The sequence below is a fragment of the Alosa pseudoharengus genome, unplaced genomic scaffold (genome assembly GCF_046254945.1).
Source record: "Alosa pseudoharengus isolate Yale_2024_CS ecotype anadromous, Long Island Sound unplaced genomic scaffold, YU_APseudo_1.1 YU_APseudo_1.1_scf_3, whole genome shotgun sequence".
Lineage (NCBI taxonomy): Eukaryota > Metazoa > Chordata > Actinopteri > Clupeiformes > Clupeidae > Alosa > Alosa pseudoharengus.
The window spans coordinates 15,386,409-15,404,515 of record NW_027468718.1 but is presented as its reverse complement, the minus strand read 5'-3'; the positions used below and the strand labels follow the sequence as shown (position 1 = coordinate 15,404,515).

Sequence of the window (18,107 nt, the reverse complement as noted above, 5' to 3'; positions counted from 1 at the left end):
TATAAGAGTGGCTTAAACTATGTGTGAATACCAGCACTAGAGTTGCAGATCTAGAGAAAGAGACGGCTTTTTCCCCCCCTTTTTTTAAACCTTATAGATAAAGTAAGACTGTAGCTAACTGTTGAAGACGTGCAGATAGTGTTTATTTTAAACCTTATAGATAAAGACTGTAGCTAGCTGTTGATGAAGACGTGCCGATGGTGTTTGTCTGCTTATTTACTACTGGAGGTCCCCTCTCTTCCTGTCTAGGCCCACACAGCCCAGCTGCTCAGAGGCCCATGGGGGACAGAGAAGGTAGGCATGCCATGCTGGGTTCAAATCAAATGAATAAGTACACAAATAAATAGATATTTAAATAAATAAATAAATAAACAAACAAACAAACACCGTCAGGGCACAAACAGGCTTATCGACAGGCTTATCGGCCTTCCGAAGAGAAGAGGCTGGAGTGAGGGGGGGCTGTGTTCAAGGGAACGTTGTTGGGGTGGTTGGCTCAGAGTCTGCTGTTGGACGCCAGTCATTTTCCTAAACGTTTGCCTGTTAGTGTGCACGTTGGTTTTGTGATTAGTAAGGTGTGTTTTCTGTGCTCTCTGATATTCTTGTGTTTGTCTGTACTTGTCTGTGTGTGTCTGCATTAGTTAGTAAAGATATGTGGGTGACTGTGATCCTGGCTGGACGTGTAGTGTTTGTGTGTGTGTGTGTGTGTGTGTGGGGGTGTGTTGTAAGGAGTGGATCAGCATTTCCACCAAATGCTGACCTGGAGGTTACTGAACTCAGCCATTACATTATTCATTCCTTTAGCTTAGACAGAACATCTTCAGGATTACCATGGCACCGGGCATTCTCTTCCCTGTGTGTTTGTGTTTGTTTCTTGTGGTTTCAGTCATATTCTCAGCTGTCGATGAGGTAACCTACGAACATGCGTGCACAGAGATAGAGATACAGTTACTCCCAACCCCCACATATGCAAGCAGAGCTCGTATAGAAACCGAGATGACCTGCTTCCGCCCATAAGCTCACACAAACATGTTTGCACACACACACACACACCACACCGCCACACACTTTCACTTTCTCACTGTGGCCATCACTTACTCACTTTCCTGTTGTTATACTCTGTCTTCTCTCTTGCTTCTCACATGATTTTTTTTTTTTTCCCCCTTATCTACTTTCTTGTTACATCTAATTTTCCTGTCTCTCACTGTCACTGGTGCCCAAACAAACGCTCCTCTGTTGTTCTCAGAGTCCCAGTGCCAACACACACACGCACGCACGCACGCACACACACACACACACACGCACCCCTCCGTCGCAAGTGGTGTCCTCCTGGAGGGGGTCTCTGTATAACTTGGCAGCGTGACAAAAACTTCTGGACTCCGAGGCCTGAGCAAGGGGTGTAGGGGAAGAAGAAAGGGTGGGTGAGGGAAGGAGAGGGAGAGAGAGAGAGAATGTGTGTGTGTGTGTGTGTGTGTGTGTGTGAAGGAGGTGTAGGGGAGGAAAGGGTGGGTGAGGGAAGGGGAGAGAGAGAATATGTGTGTGTGTGTGTGTGTGAAGGAGCGGGAGAGGAGGCCAAGGAGAGATCTTCCATGCCTTCGATTTTTCAAATTAAAGGAGAAGTCTGGCTAACTAGCGCCAGATTTCGGAGTGGAGGGGACTAGCCGAGATGAGCTATGAGACAAAAGTTCACACTCAGTATCATCTTTCAACAAACTTTAGGTCAATATTACACTGAACTTCTCCTTTAAGCCCTATTTTTTTTAACTCAAAATTGCTTCTATTTTTTTCTACCCCAATATCTGCTAATTCTGATACTTTTTGGCTATGTTCACACCGTCAGTTAAATGTGACCCAATTCCGATTTTAAAAATGCCCACGACCTTTAACGTTTTTGCATTTACATAACACAGCCTACAATGTTGCTTTTAGTTTCACATGAACGCACGACTGGCAGAACAGTGTAATTAAAATGAAAACAGAGATGGGAAAAGCTATACTAAAGGTGGTAGGCTCTCCACCTTTTTTTAAAAAATAAAACAGCCTATTTTGCAGACTTCTCAAGATACTCAAAATACCCTAATGCAAGCTTATTTTGTGCATTTGCCGACTGTTTGCTTTCATTTCGGTGACCAGAATTCCTCTGATGGACATGCGGATTGTCTCAGTCAAGTGTTTAAAATTAGTGAACCATGTAAACACAGATGTCTGAAATGGGCCACTCTCAAACGCAGATGTAAACCAGCAAAAATCTGTGCATCAAGGCCTGCAGCCTTTGACACTTTGACCATAACAATCTAAACAACAATAAAAACAAAAACCCCACAAGCAGGTCTTGAGGTGGATATGGATCATTTGATTGTTCGGACCATTCAGCTGTTACTGCCTGTATGACTTAATGCAGCGCCTCTGCTCCTCACCCCTGATGCCCACTCTCTTTTTCCTGACCTCTCTTGATGCCCACTCTCTCTTCCCTGTCACGTTTGCCACCCCAGCTGCAATAAACGCTGAGCCTGGCGTGTTTGAGTTCTGACAGGAAGCCGTGCCGATTGTTTGAATGTCTCTGTGCGTCATGTGCCCCTGCATTTCCATTTCATCTGCAGCGGTACGTCCCCCCGTAATCTAGACATCCTGTGCACGTGTATGTATACAAACCCATTTCCTCCACGGTCAGATGTGCGGACACTATTTTTGGCAGCACACCAATGTGATATTTTTAGGGAGAAATGCCCGGAGCAGAGAGAAATGCTAACAATACACAGACTGAGGACGAACGGGGAGTGTATTTCTATGGCTTCTGTATGTATTGGTTCTTCGGCTCTTGTGCATTGAATGTGTGATATAATGTATTCAAGGGTTACGAATTTTTGTTTGGTAGCAATGCTCTTGTTTTGTCTTCAAAATCGTATAAATCTGGTGTGCTTTTTCGCTTTACAGCTGTAACTGCTATATATGTGATCTTTTGAACTTTTTTGTATTATGTTTAAGATTCAAGTTAATTGACGTGTTTTTTTTTATATTTTTTTTAGGTTAGAAAATTAATATTTCCATGGAGTAATCATGTTAAATAATCGTGATCGCAGTGTTGACCAAAATAGTCATAATTTAAAGTTTTGCCATAATCGAGCAGTCCTACAGGGGAATGGTGTTTACGATAGTCCAACGCTACTTTTGAGTCATCGAATGATTGGATTTATTTATTTATTTATTTATTTATTTATTTATTTATTTATTTTTTCATATTTTCATTTTCTATGGCCAGAGAAAAGTAAATAACTGAAAAAAGGATTGATACAAAGAAATAGATTAAATGACTATATTTTTCTTGACAATAAATTGACAAACAAAGTCTCATCTCTTCCCCTTTCCTGTAAGGTGTGACAGTGATGTCTTTGGACAAGGAGGTGGTTAATGGATGCTCTTATGCATACTACCTTCTTAGGTGGTCGCTACTTTGCAGGCTCCTCCATCTCTGAACATATACACTGTGTTTAAAAAAAATAAATAAAAAAAAGTTGGGATACAATTTGCTTTGTTAAGAGAATCTACTGTAGTCTATCTGTATGTTGCCGAAGATTGACAGGTGTGTGTGCGTGTGCATGCGGATTATCCTATGACATACTCACTTGCTGGTAGAAGCTACACATGCCTTTAAACACATGCGCACTAGCAAATGTGAACCTTCTTTACTTGAGCCGCTGCCTGCTGTCCCAGTTAGTCTTTCACACAGACACATGTACAATCATGTTGGAACACACACACAAACACACAAACTTGTTGCAACTCACACTTTTCGCACACACCGAAACACATAGCTGATCACACACGCACAAACAATCATGTTGGTACACAAACACGTGTAGAAACGCCACACACACAAATGTGTTGCTACTCACACTAACACGCGCGCGCACACACTGAAATGCATAGCCGATCACACACACGCACAGGTGTGAAGACATAATGAAGGAAGGATGGCTTCCGTTCCACTCTTACATCAGCTGTGTGTGTGTGTGTGTGGGGGGGGGGGGGGTTGTTTGAGGCTAATCAGGGTTCTCCCCTCGCTTGCAGTCGGCCTGTCTGTACTCCCAGCTCCGGGTTAACGAGCACCACGGACCTCTGGGCTAGCTGTCATTTCTCTCTGGCCTCCCCGCAATCACCACAAATAGCCCCCTTTCTTCTGCGGGAGTCTCTCTCTCTCTCTCTCTCTCTCTCTCCCTCTCTCGCTCACGCTCTCTCTCTCTCCCTTTCTCTCACTCTCTCGCTCTCCCTTTCTCTCTCTCTCTCTCTCTCTCTCTCTCTCTCTCTCTCTCTTTCATTTTCACTTTTCTCTCTGTTTTCCTTTTCCTCCCCCCCCCCATTTGGACGCTCATTCTTATTAGCTGTAGTTCAAGCTTGGCATTCTGTCACGTTCGATCTGTTCCAGAGCACAGCAACACTCATCGAGCATTCTACTGTGAGAGAGAGAGAGAGAAGGGGGGATGGAGAAGAATGAAGGGGGGAGAGACTGAGTGAAGGAGAGGGGGGGGGTGTAAGGGAACAGAGGAGAGGAGGGGGGGGGGGACTTGGAAGGGGAGGAGAAAAGTTGGGGCCATTGAGTTCAGTGGGCTGTGAGTCAATGAGGAATACATCCTGTGTGTGTGTTGGCGCTTGGCTCTGCAGGCACTCACTGAGACTTACTGCTGAGGTTTGGGCACGTGTTTTATACGTCCATTCACACAAGAGCATGTGCAGACAGCTGTATGTGTACACACAGAGGCGTCTGGCGATCACTATTCTCACCTTCAGTTCATACATGTATACCATACGCCGTCTCTCTTGAAACTCATTTTGATGAAGCAGTAGTCGGAATGGACACGTTGCCAAGGTGACCAGCTTGCTACAGCCGGTTCTCGCCATGGTGATTTTGTCCTCTGGCTGATCGGAAGCTCTCACGATCTCAGGTGGCGGGAAAAAGGAGCTGACGCGCCAGAGCTCCCAGTGCTAATTGCAAACTAGCCGCGCAACCAAAGGACTGCTAATTAGCTTTTGCGTCATGCAGCTTTTACCATGTTCATATTCTGCATATTATTTTTTTTTTAAATGATCTTTTATTCTGAGAGTCATTTCTGCACACTCTTTTCTTGGGCGTTTATGGCTTTTTATATTTTTGAAAGGCTTGTTCAGCTCTCATGATGTTATTAAGGGATCTTACTTACTGGTTGTTGGCAGATATCTTGTCTCTTTGGGTGGTGCATTGCGAGGTGTCTCTAGGTTTATCCCTCTCTACACTGGCACAGGGACTGTGCTCTCAAACAGAGCTAAGATATACAAGATGAGAGCTCACCTTCTCCCATCTCTTCCCTTTGTGTCCATCTCAGGGCGATAAAGGCCTTCCAGGAGGTGCTCTACATTGACCCGGGCTTCTCAAGAGCCAAGGAGATCCACCTGCGGCTCGGCCTGATGTTTAAGGTCAACACCGACTACGAGTCAAGCCTGAAGGTATTTTTCATTTTTCTCTCTCTCTCACACTCTCTCACACACACACACACACACACACACACACCACACACACACCACACACACACCACACACACACACACCTCCTCTCCTCTCCTTACCTTACTCAGGACATACACACATTCACCTCTCTTAGAACACACACATTCACCTCACACCCACCAGATACTGACCGTGGGCACACACACCTCCTCTCCTCTCTTCTCCTTACTCAGGGCATGCACACATTCACCTCTCTTAGAACACACACATTCACCTCACACCCACCAGATACTGACCGTGGGCACACACACAGCCCCAGCCGTCTGTTATCATGGTCCCTGTATTTATTGCCGCCGCCGCCTCCTCATTCTCCCCAGTGGCTTGATAGCTGCTGGATTGAATTGCTGCAGGTTTCTGCTGTTCTGCTAATTATTTATTGTCAGGCTGCTTTTGTGAGTCTTGTGCTCTCTCTCGGCACCCTCCTGTTTCTGCCGTAGCCCCCCCAGTTACTGTTAAAAGGAAGATCACAGAACTGCAGGTGGAAGGTAGTCTTGGTAGCGTATGATTTTGGTGTTGACCTGCAGCGATTGATTGGTTTATTGACTTATTTTCGAACAGCTCTCATAATTGTTTTAGTAATTGCGTGTGACTACTGCTCAGGAGCCCTGTGTGGCCAGAGAGCATCTGCTTTGGAAGAGTTCACAGATGTGCTCTTTCAGTGGTCAGTTTGACCATGAGTCCGGTTTAGTTTGACTGAGTCAATTTGTCACTGATCTGTCTGACGGTCATCTTGCACAATAGTGATTACTTGTCACAGGCCACTTATCCAAATGCTGGTGATTTTGAACAGTTTTGTCCAGTTAGACAAAGGTGTATGACCTCTAACAGAGATCGCACTCTGGTTTTGGCCCGAGTTATGTCTACTGCACTAGCAAACGACAGTGGGCTTGGCAGTGAAGTTAGAAGATTAGACTTTGGAGAGGATTGTGGGTGTGCGCATGTGTCTGTTTGTCTCTGTCTCTCGCTGGTTTCCTTGCTCATGCTCTGATTTTGAGTCTGTGTATGTATGTGTGTGTGTTTGAGGCCGTGCTGAGTTGCCATCTGGCCCAGTCGCTTAAAGAGAAGAGTGGTCATCTCTCGCTCGCTCGCTCTCTTTCGCTCTCTCTCTCACTCTCTCTCTTTCGCTCTCTCGCTCTCTCTCTTTTGCTCTCTCACACTCTCTCTCTCTCTTTCTCTCTCTCTCTCTCACGCGCGCTCTCTCGCTCTCTCTCGCTCTCTCACTCTCTCTCTCTTTCGCTCTCTCTCTCTTTTGCTCTCTCTTTCTCTCTCTTTCTTTCTTTCTCTCTCTCTCTCTCTCTCTCTCTCTCTCGCTCTCTCGCTCTCTTGCTCGCTCGCTCTCTCTCTCTCTCTCTCTCTCTCTCTCTCTCTCTCTCTCTCTCTCTCTCTCTCTCTCTCTCTCTCTCTCTCTCTCTCTCTCTCTCTCTCTCTCTCTCTCTCTCTCTCGATCGCCTTCCCCCCTCCTGGGTATCGTACCAGTGCCCCACCCTTCTGCTCTCCCTCACTGAATCAGACTTGTGAATGAGACTCCAGTGTCCCTACCTTACGCTCTCTCCACAGGCCACCAGGCTGCCCACAATTCACCAAAACTACCAACGCCTTTGAGGCTAGTGGGTTTTCCAGAAGTCTGCTGGAGTGTTCATATGTGGTATATTATTTTGTAGAAGTAATAAATTAAAATTGCGATTGCTTAAATATTGAATTGAGATTGTTGACAACATTGAATCAGTCTAACTGCCTCACCACCAAAATGTAGCTTATAGAAGCACAACAGTTTCAGATGCATTAGTCAATTTAGTGATTTGGTGAAATTTTTGTTTTTTTGTAATTTCCCCACCATATTACACACTCTGAGAACAAGTGCTAAACATATGCAAACTATCTCTCCAAAAATATATTTGTTATTGCAGACACTAAATGGTACCAATGTTTGGTGGGAACTAAAATTAATGTTTTGTTCTCTGAACTGTGGCACATCTAAATTTGAATTGGTTGGATCCGTGTCCTAGCTCATCATCATTATCATTTGTCACTTTATTGTCGCGGCCACACTGCTCAAAACACACACTCTGCTTTCGCAGAAGTGACTGCCGGCCACTTTCACGCCCTCACCACTGTTTGTGTGAACGTACTGTCACACATACATCACGGGGCACCGTGGAGCCTGAGCCATAAGATGCCCATCTCCTCCCGCGTGGGTGCGCGCGCGAGTGTGTGTGTCTTGCAGCATACGGAGTTGTGTTCTGTTTAAGTGTGTCTGTGTGTGTCTGTGTGTGTGTGTGTGTGTGTGTGTGTGTGTGAGAGAGAGAGTGTCTGTGAATGTGTGTGTGTGTGTGTGTGTGTGGTCAGATGCCCATGCCACTCATTAACAAATTTCTGATTAGGCTCATATGCTTTGCGTCGGGGCTTCCTCCTTCAGAAAATTATGTAATGGGGATTAGGAGGGAGGTGTGTGTGTGTCGTCCAGCTGTGCATGTTCTGAAGAGTGCCGGGCTGCAGAGCTCTATAAACGCAAGGCTTCTCTCTTAATAGCTTTTTTTTTGTCCTCTGTCCATCAGAGAGACTGGGGTAGAGGGGGAGGGAGAGGGTGCGCGTGTGCACACGTGCATAACAGGCAGGACTACGCAACTGCTTCTGACAACCTCACATTGAACCCACCTCACTAGAATTTACGCCTCAAAGGGGCTATATGAGAGGACTGGCTCTGAAGAAGACTGATAATGGTGGAAAAAAAAGGTTTGGGTAGATGAGAAGGGTGGGGGGGGGGGTACTGGTTGCAGGCTTAAATGACGTGTGTGTGTGTGTGTGGAGGCCAAGATGTTGCCATAGCTGCACGTGCAGCATGTGCTCCGTCTGAACCCAGTAAAAGGAGCGTTGGCTGCGTGCCATCGCTGCGATAACACTGCGCCTGTGTGTGTCCCAGTTAGTGGAACAAAGGCTGCGCGCTCAGAGCGGCCATCGCCCGGTGGGCTGCACTCAGTGCCCACGGCTCTCCTAGCAGTGATATGAGAGCACCCTATCCAACCACACACACACACACACACACCTCCTTCCCTAATCACTTTGTCTCTATTACACACTCCTCTCCCAGAAGTGTCTGCCAGGTGGTTTGTCAGGCTTTTTGATGCCCCTAATGCAGACAGTTATAAGCTGTAAGGTGTCTTCAGTTATATCATTCATGGCTTGAAGGGGGGTGTGTGTGGGGGGGGGGGCTCTTTGAAGCCATGAAGGATCTTCATTGACAATGATGTGCGTGTGTGTGGGGCTGGCTATGCTTTGAGCATATTTATATTCAAAGCAGTGTGACGAGGTGTTTATGATTTGTTTAGTGTGACGTACAAGAGGAGAGGTGAGATGAAGAATCCGTGCATCTGCTCGGCGGAGCTACTGTTGCTCCGTTAGGGACGGGGCCCCATGGGAACACCGCTCTGTGCCCTCACTCCTCCATACGCTCCAATCTCCCTTTTTTTCTCCTCCTTTCATCTCTCTCTCTCACTCCTCCCATGTCATTGCTCTTCCCCCATTTTACTGCTTTTCTCCCTGTCTATCTCTCCTGTTCATGCTGTCTGTCTATCTGTCTGTCTGTCTGTCTGTCTGTCTGTGTCTCTGTCTGTGTGTCTGTCTGTCTGTCACATTTGTGTTCTGTCATCTGTCTGCAGGCAGGGCTCTGTGGTGTGCAGCTTCTGCCTCTGTTGCTGCTGCTGCTGCTGCTGTGTTTTTTTTTTTTTTTTTTTCATTGGGGATTCAGTGCTGTACTTGAGTGCTCCGCTCGCTCCTCTCACACTCTATTTTTTCTCTCTGTCTCGTGCTGATTTCCTGCAGAGGGAGAGGAGGGAGGGAGGGAGAGGGAAAGAGAGAGGGAGGGAGGGAGGCATGCTGAGGGGGGAGGGAGGGGGGGAGGGAGGGAGGCAGGGGAGAGCTGGGAGATGCACTAGTCTACAGCTCCAAGATTATGAAGTGGGTGAAGCAGAGGGAGGGAGGGGGAAATCTGTCTGCCTAGAGGTATTGTGTATGTGTGTGTGTGTGTGTGTGTGTGTGTGTGTGTGTCCGCCCGCTCTCTCCCCATCTCTCTCTCTCTCTCTGAGAGTGTGATCTCTCGGTTGCAGTGCTCTGCTGAATAGTAATCAGTATTAGAGGGAGAGAGAGAAGAGTGTGAGTGAGTGAGGGAGGGAGGGAGGGAGGGAAAGAGAGAGGGAGAGAGAGAAGCCCGGTGATCCTGCTGCAGTATCAGGCAGCCAGTGAAGCGCCCAGGCAGAGGAGAGGAGAGAGGGAGAGTAAGAGAGGAGTGGAGGGAAGAGAAGAGGAGGAGGAGGAGGAGGAGGAGAGGCAGAAAAGAGGACCGCGACTGGTGCAGGAGAACAGGCAGAGGAGGGACAGGGTGGCAGAGAAAGGAGGAGAAGGAGGAGGAGAGAAACGAGGAGAGGAGAGCCCCAGATCTCTACCAACGGCTGGGTAACGTACGTGGTCCTCTGGCTGCCGCCGGCACTCTGCTGGTTGTCACGGCTATTTTTGGCTCGCATGCGTGCGTGCGTGTGTGTGTGTGTGTGTGTGTGTGTGTGTGTGTGTGTGTGTGTGGTAGAGCTGGCAAGGAAGGGGGGGGGGGGGGGGGCTTTACGTTTGTTTCGGCACTGTGTGTTTGTTTGTGTGACTGTGTATGTGTATGTGTGTGACAGTATGTTGAGGGGGCTTGAGTGTGTGTGTGTGTGGGGGGGAGGTCATGCGTTTGGTTTGTGTTGAGCTCGATGGCAGCTCTGTAGTATGAGACAGTGGCTGGGGTTTTTGATCTGCCTGACATTGAGTGGCTGGTTGGAGGAAAAAACGCTTTATCAGAGAGATGAACGCGTGACCCCCCATTGCTCTCAGCATACTATTGACCCGTGGACGTCCTCACCGGCTCTCCACCATTCCTAGGCCATCTGAAAAGACACCACTTCAGTATCAGGTGTGTGTGTGTGTGTGTTTCTATCCCTTCGTGTTTCTCCGCGTGCTCTCTGAGCTCCAGCCGTCTTTATTGATCTGAGCAGCATCCTGATGGCAGAGCGAGTCAGCTTTTGAATACTTAATGGCAGCGTGCTCTGCCAGCGCCCCCCCCACCCCCACCCCCCTCGCTACGCTCACTTTGGTCCTGCTGTTGCCAACGCACCTGTGCAGCTGGAAGAGCGTGCCGCTGTGGACGAGAGATGAAGGCGATGAGCGCTGATGGGCAAGGAGGTCGATAATAACGCTAATTAACAGCTGGTTGAAGTTGGGCCATGGTGCTAATTGGTATGAAGACTGAATGTGATGAGGAAGATGATGATGCTGATGGTCCTTGTAGAATTGGTAAAGGAGAATGGTGATGCATGATTGGTTATCAAGATCAGGGTAGGAGAGATGGCTATGGTAGCCATGGTGATGGGGATGCTGGTGGTTTGGCTGCCCACCTTCACCTGGCTGCAGGTCAGGTAAAGGTAACGCCCATATATGGGTAAGGAGTGGGGCAGTGGAAGAGCTCTGTTCTTATAGGCCTGGAAAACAGCTGACACAGTTGTATTATGGGATGCATATGTGTGTGTGCGAGAGAAAGCGAGCGCGAGAGAGGAAGTGTCTTGTCCTTGTCGGGACTGAAGGACAGAGGAACTATATAGAGATGAATGGAGGAGGAGGAAGGAAAGAGGAGGAGTGTGAGGATTAGACGTGCTGATGAATGTATGAGATGAATGGAACACACACACACACACACACACACACACGCACCTCACACACACACACACACACACACAAACACACACACACACACACACACACACACACACACACACACGGTCAGTGGAAAGTCAAATTTACACACGTTATTGCCCTTTTCATGTCTCCTTTTCTGTTGCTCTCTGATTCTCAGCTCCTCCTTCCCTCTTTCTTTTTTCCTCATTTTCTCACTGTTTCTCTAATCCCCCCTCTCTGCATTTAACCCCCTCTCCAGTCTCAGGGACTTCTCATCAGTTACCCGGGAGACATCCCACACCTGCCCCCCCCCCCCTCCCCCCTCTCTCCTGGTGTCACTTTCTTTCTGAATGCAAAGAAGGTCATGTAATGTTGGTGATTGAGCAGCAGCTTGTGTGTGTGTGTGTGTCAGCCCATTTCCATTGCTGTGAGCCATTTGTGTCTTCTGCTTGGAACACTGGATCACCTGTTCACCTGATTTTCCAGTGTCCAGTATTTGAATATGTATGCATTTCACAATTCATTGAGAGAGAGCTCTTGTCCTTACACACACTCGATCACAGGTAATGTACCTGCTTCTCCCACTATCGGTCTGATGTGGGAACCAGTCTCGTGAGTCTTAATGCCTATGATCTGCTGCCCATCCTAAAGGTCATGAAATGGTCCGCAGTCACCTAGCAACCATGGTTCTGATGTTGGGAGTTTGTATGTGTAGCACACTCCGCTCAATAGTAACGTAATCTGGGATTCACTACAGAGTTGAAATGGGTTTGCTAATGTGAAAAGGTGGTGTGATTTAGCTTATTGGTGCTCTCAACACGGCACTCTCAGCTTTTCAAGTCATCACTTGAGTGTCATTGTGCCCTTGAGAGCCTTTTTTGTTGAATGTTGTTTTTGTGGCGTACCAATGTGTGTCTCTTTCATCTAATGATCTCCTTCCCCCTGTCTCTTCACAGCATTTTCAGCTGGCTTTGATTGACTCGAACCCCTGCACTTTGTCCAAAGCTGAAAGTAAGTACCAGCAAACAGGCCCTATCTTTCTCTTTCTCTAAACACACACGCACACACGCTCGCTGTGGAAGGCAGCCACCTGCCTGCATTATTTAACAGCCCTCAGTTTTCTCAGAAGTCTTGTCCCCACATAGCATGTCTGCCTGATACAACCACTGCAAACCAAAGGCATTGGACAAGACATTTCAATGGCAAAGGCTAGACATTTCAATGTTCTTTTCCTAAACATAAACCCCCCCCCCCCCCTTTTAACTACCCCAAACTTCATCTTCTCCTTTATCCTCTCCTCCTTTCCTCCCTCCCTCCATCTGAAGTGGCTGTTCCCTGCCATTTCCCTGCTGCCTGAGACAGCCTGTTGCTATGGTAACAGCCATACGGGGCTGGCTAGAGCGGCGCTCCATGCGCTCCAGGCGGTAATAGGACACTCCCCCCCCCCCCACACCCCCCCCCCCCCCCACCAACATGTACAGTATCTCCATATCACCTTCTCTGCTCTCTCTGTCTTTATTTCTCTCCCTCTTCTCCTCCTTCCATCTCTCCCTCCCTTACAGTCCATCCTGCACTCCTTCCATATCTCTCTCTCTCATGTTCACTCTCTCTCTCCCTCTCTTTTTTTTTTTTTTTTTTTAACTCCCTCTCCCTCCCCCCTTCCCTCTAACCCTGCCTACCTTGCTTTATTTCTCCATCAATCAGCATGTACACCTTATGTGCTTTCCATAGTGAGCTGCTGAGGTGCACTAATGGAAAAAGCCCTCTCCACACCTCAGCCCTCTCCACACCTCAGCCCTCTCCACACCTCAGCCCTCTCGCCTGTGCAGGCTCCATTTCTTAATCTACTCTGGCCGTGTTCCTTTCCTTGATAAGTGTGTTCCTGTTCTCTAAAGGGCTTTTGCTAGCCTTTCATTTTCTCAGAATAGTTTTGCTAACAGCGTTTTTTTTCTTCTCTCCTCTCTATCTTACAGTCCAGTTCCACATCGCTCACTTATATGAAATTCAGGTAAGGGCAATCAGTGTACACTACACACTAGCTTAAACAGATGTGTCCATTTTTGTCTTTTACAACTGGCTTATTGTCTTAAAGCTGGTAAGAATGTTGGTGTGGTCTGTAATATCTAGGTGGTACAGAAGGATTAAGGGTATTGATGATGAAATGGGGTGCTGAGTAGCTTAAAGTGTGTGTGTGTGTGTGTCCTGAGGCGTTGAGACTGCAGTCATTTGTCACATCTGGCTGCTGGCACGGAGGGGAAGTGGTAAATAATTAACACGGGACAGAGAGGAGAGGGGTCCTTGTGGAAAGCAGTTACCCCAGAGACTGCCCTCCAGCATCAGGGCATGCAAGATCACCTCTACTTCCTCAACACGCGCACACACACACACACACACACACACACACACACAGCCCTTTCTTCATCTCCCCTGAGTGTCCAGTTTTACCATGGATTTAATTTTTGGGCCCTCATATGTTGATGAAGATGAGCCACTTTGTCAACTTCACTTGTGGATATCTGTGGAATGTGTCAGGGTTCTGTATTGCCTGTGTTGTTCTAAAGCCCTGTTTACACGTATTTTTGAAAATGTATTTCTCCACATTTTATAAATATCCCCGTGCAAACTACAGCGGATATAGTGACTATCTGTCACAATCATGGGTTGAGAGATTTGAAAAAAAGAAGAAAAAATCTGAATTTAAGCCACAGGTTGGAAATTCTGAGTTGAGATTCTGTACTGTTCCCCCCCCCTCAAGCTAAATTCGGACATCAAGTTTAGTTTGGCATAGCACAGAAAAATGGAAAAGATGCCGTGTGCAGTGCAGTGCAGTGTATGGAGCTCCAGGCCAGACCCTTCCCACTTCCTAGTCATTAATCATTCACTGGCCAATCAAATGCTCAGTCCCAGGGCACTGGGCAGTCCTGTTGTACCATGGCAACCACCAGACTGGTGGTTTCTGGTCTAAAAGCATGTGATTATGGAACTTCTCCACCAGTGAACTGTGACTACATTTCCCAGGTGCTCCTTTGGTATCTGATGGGGGATATCAAGCATATCTTTCAAAAAGCTCTGCTCTACTCTTACCAGTGACTTAAACATGGTTGATTTATAGACTGATCGCAAGGCGCAGTGGTTTAATGGTGTGTGTGTACTCTTACCGTGACCGAGATTACAGAAAACCGTTTTTGATGCATCCAGGTCACTGGGTTTCTGTTTATGTTTCATGTTTGCTATTTTTGACCTCATCTATTTGGCTTTCACTATTTGGTTGAATAGTCGTTTGGAATCCCGCTTAGTTGCCACAGACAAAAAGGATTTGTAACCTGCCCAAGTTTCTAAAATGAGTCTGTAAGTTGCATCAGAGCGAAGTAAGGTTGTGTGTGTGTGTGTGTGTGTGTGTGTTTGGAGAGACAGAACATTCGGACCGAAATGTTTGACATGCTGCTTTTAGTAAACCTAGACAGGTTGTGGAAAGACAACTGTGTGTGTTTGTGTGTTTGACTCTGCTATAGCCAAGATCCTGATAAGTGCTTGGGCTTAGACTCTGCCTGTCTCAAGGTCAGCAAGAAAAACAAACACTTATTCTAAGTGGTCTCAGGTTTCTCTGATACAACGCCGTAGGGCAACCAGCCTAACCACGCACGCGCACACACACACACACACGCGCCCACACACGCACCCACACACGCACCCACACACGTGCCCACACACACACACACACACACACACACACGGAGACGAACACAGACACTAAAGCGGTCCGACTTGTTGAGTCTTGTCTGCTCTGTTATGTCCCAGACTGACCCTCCCATAGTGTCTGATGACCCCCTCCTCTCTTCTCTGCTAGTTAACATCACTGCCCCCTTCCTCCACTGTCACACTTTGAAAGCCCCCCTCCCCCCTTGTGCTGGTCAGTCTCAGGGGCCTCTTTTGTGTCCAGACTGGACAGTCATAAAAATGGTCAACTCCTTTGGTTTTTCACCCTCTTCTCTTCTTCTCTGCTCTCCCTCCGCTCCTCTCTGCAGAAGAAATACCGCGCTGCAAAAGAAGCGTACGAGACTCTCTTACAAACGGAGAATCTTCCGGCACAGGTGAAGGCGACCACCCTCCAACAACTGGGTAAGTGCATCTGGACGTCTTTACTACGAGTGGCTGAATTTGCACTCTAGTTGTTTGATTACTCAGTGGCTGCCTATAAGCGCGGATGGTGTGGAACTTGGGGTATGTTCTCACGTTGGGTAAAGAAATATTCTGGCTATCAGCTTTTTTGTTTAATGGGGAGAAGGGCGAATCTTGATGGGGTTTTGTTTAAATTTACCATGCAAGCCTGATTTTTGTTAATGATTATGGCTTGATGACATATCTTATATGAATGGAATATTTTTGGTATTTATAGTTTATATATTTATAGTTGCTTATTATGGTTTTTGATTGGGAGGTGTGCTGGTAAACTCCCTTTGGATTGCATCATCCCATGTCGGTACATAGAGCAAAGAAAACAACCAAGTATTCCCAAATTAGTCCTTCCCAGCTTGGAATCCCCATATTCCTCATTGTGGACTAATTCTCCAGACACCTCACACTCCAGTCTCAAATGACTGTCTGATGCAACTTGTCGTTAGACTGGCTCGCCAGGTTATCTCACACACACGCACACACACACATACACCAGACACTTCCTACAGCTTTGCTGTAAAATGTTAAGCCCTCCAAACAGACACACACACACACCCTGTCATAAACCACTTCCATTTTTTCCCTCCCCCTGCATTTGCCGGCGCTAGTGTAGTTGCCATGGCAACACTCCAATGGGCGCCAGGCTTGCCACAGGTGTTAAGAGAGGGTGTGTGCAAAATGGGTGCAAGACTGTGTGTGTGTGTGGGGGGGGGGGGGGTGAATATGAGGGAGAGGGTGAGTGAGAGGCACGAGTTGGGGTCGTTTTGGGAGAGAGGGGGAGGATGGTGTGTGTTTGTGTGCACAAGCTGTCTGGCCTCCCTTGACGACCGCTCTTGGGTGGGAGGGAAGCGCAAGGCAAAGAGCTGTTTGGACAGAGCGCGCCCAGACTGAACACACACACACACACACACACACACACCCTCGTTCCCTCCCATTGTGCACAGCGACTGAAAGCAGGCACACCATTTGCTGGCGGCTTCTATTATTTATTTGTTTATGTTTTCATCAGGTCGGGGTTTGATTCGCCGGTCAGGCAGCTACCCCTCCTGTGTGAGAGAGCGTGTAATGTGAGGGCGGGAGAGCAGGAGGAGATAACGCTCCGGTCTTAGCCTAACTGTAGACAAGATCGGCTTCAGCAGGAACTTGTGTGGAGTCAGGAGTTAGACTACCTGCAGAGTTGCTCAGTACCCTGGAAAACTGACCATGCTGCCCTCCACCTCATCCTCCTCCTCATCTTCCTCTTCCTCCTCCTCCTCCTCCTCTTCTTCATGGGGTGCTGCTGCAGGCTGGATGCATCACACGGTGGAGCAGCTCGGGGACAAAGCCAACAAGGACAGCTATGCCATCCAGTGTCTGCAGAAGTCCCTGGAAGCTGACCCCAACTCGGGACAGTCCTGGTACTTCCTGGGCAGGTAGGACCAACGCTCTATATCGCAGATTATGTCAAAAGGTGTTTATTCTAATGTTCATGGTGTATTTCATTCTATTGGTTGAACATGTGTACATTGAAATATATTGCTCATTTTGTCATTGGGGAGTCCAGCAGAGTTGACCTTCATGGTGCTTTTTTCTTTTTCCTTTTTTTTTTTTTTTGAGCGTTTGTCTCTGTCACCTTTATAAATCATGTAGACTTTATAATTTACGTGGATGTTCCGGCATGGTTTTGCAAAAGACGTTTGGTGTTCATGGTGTGGGTTTTGCAAAAGACGTTTGGTGTTCATGGTGTGGGTTTTGCAAAAGACGTTTGGTGTTCATGGTGTGGGTTTTGCAAAAGACGTTTGGTGTTCATGGTGTGGGTTTTGCAAAAGACGTTTGGTGTTCATGGTGTGGGTTTTGCAAAAGACGTTTGGTGTTCATGGTGCGGGTTTTGCAAAAGACGTTTGGTGTTCATGGTGCGGGTTTTGCAAAAGACGTTTGGTGTTCATGGTGCGGGTTTGCTGGAGACTTGGCCGGATTTGTCTGCTGTATTGTTTGCTCTGGTGTGTGTGGCTCCGTTCTGTTGTACTCAAACAGGAAGTAGAGGAAAAGGAGAAGGATGAGGCAGGAAGTACTTGGCACGTGAACCGGAAATGGCCCTTTGGATTGTTGTCTCCTGGAGAGCAGAATAGGCAGACGTTGGAACTTTTTCTCTTGCACAGCTGCTGTAGTTCCTCGTCTGGTAGAACAGGGACCATGCAACACCAGGGGTTCAAAAAACTTAGTGATTTTGGATAAAGTGTGCTAAAGGACTAAACTTTTCTGTTGTGGATTTAAATCTGTCAAGTTAACATTTTTAATATGCTGCCTCTATGTAATAAAATAATGAAAAACATAACGTTTTTCAAAGTATTCTGCTCTGTAAGCTACTCTTTTGCACACTTGCGCTGGTCATTCTGTGTTACTGTCTTGGGTGGTATGGGTGGCAGTTTCTGAACAACCACGTCACAGTTTTAACTCTCTCAGAGCTAAGTAAACTTCTGCGGTTGGCTCACACAACCCTCTCAGTGTGTAAAGGCTGGCATGACTATTGGTGCTTGGGGTATTTCGCCAGATAGAGCATGGAGAACCGTGCATAGATAAAGCCCTGCAATGAGTCTCTTATCACTGTTGTGTTTGATTTTGAGGCCATTGGCTGATGGCAGTCATAGAAGAGCTATAACCATGAGTATAGGGCAGGCAGGCAGTCCTCAACTGCACTGAAGCCAGTGACTGAGGGGTGT

General features: G+C 47.3%; 1 protein-coding gene across 4 annotated transcripts in view; it reads left to right on the top strand.

The window, feature by feature from the left end:
- Positions 1-18,107, top strand: part of kdm6a (lysine (K)-specific demethylase 6A) — an 82,604-nt gene that overhangs the window by 28,646 nt on the left and 35,851 nt on the right. For 2 of the 4 annotated variants that reach the window (XM_076263313.1, XM_076263311.1), the window contains exons 6-11: positions 250-294; positions 5,355-5,475; positions 12,189-12,243; positions 13,206-13,240; positions 15,258-15,351; positions 16,694-16,820. In XM_076263313.1, coding sequence (XP_076119428.1) covers positions 250-294; positions 5,355-5,475; positions 12,189-12,243; positions 13,206-13,240; positions 15,258-15,351; positions 16,694-16,820 — 477 coding nt within the window. The remainder of the gene's footprint in view (positions 1-249; positions 295-5,354; positions 5,476-12,188; positions 12,244-13,205; positions 13,241-15,257; positions 15,352-16,693; positions 16,821-18,107) is intronic. The other 2 variants (XM_076263312.1, XM_076263314.1) reach the window with 1 other exon arrangement.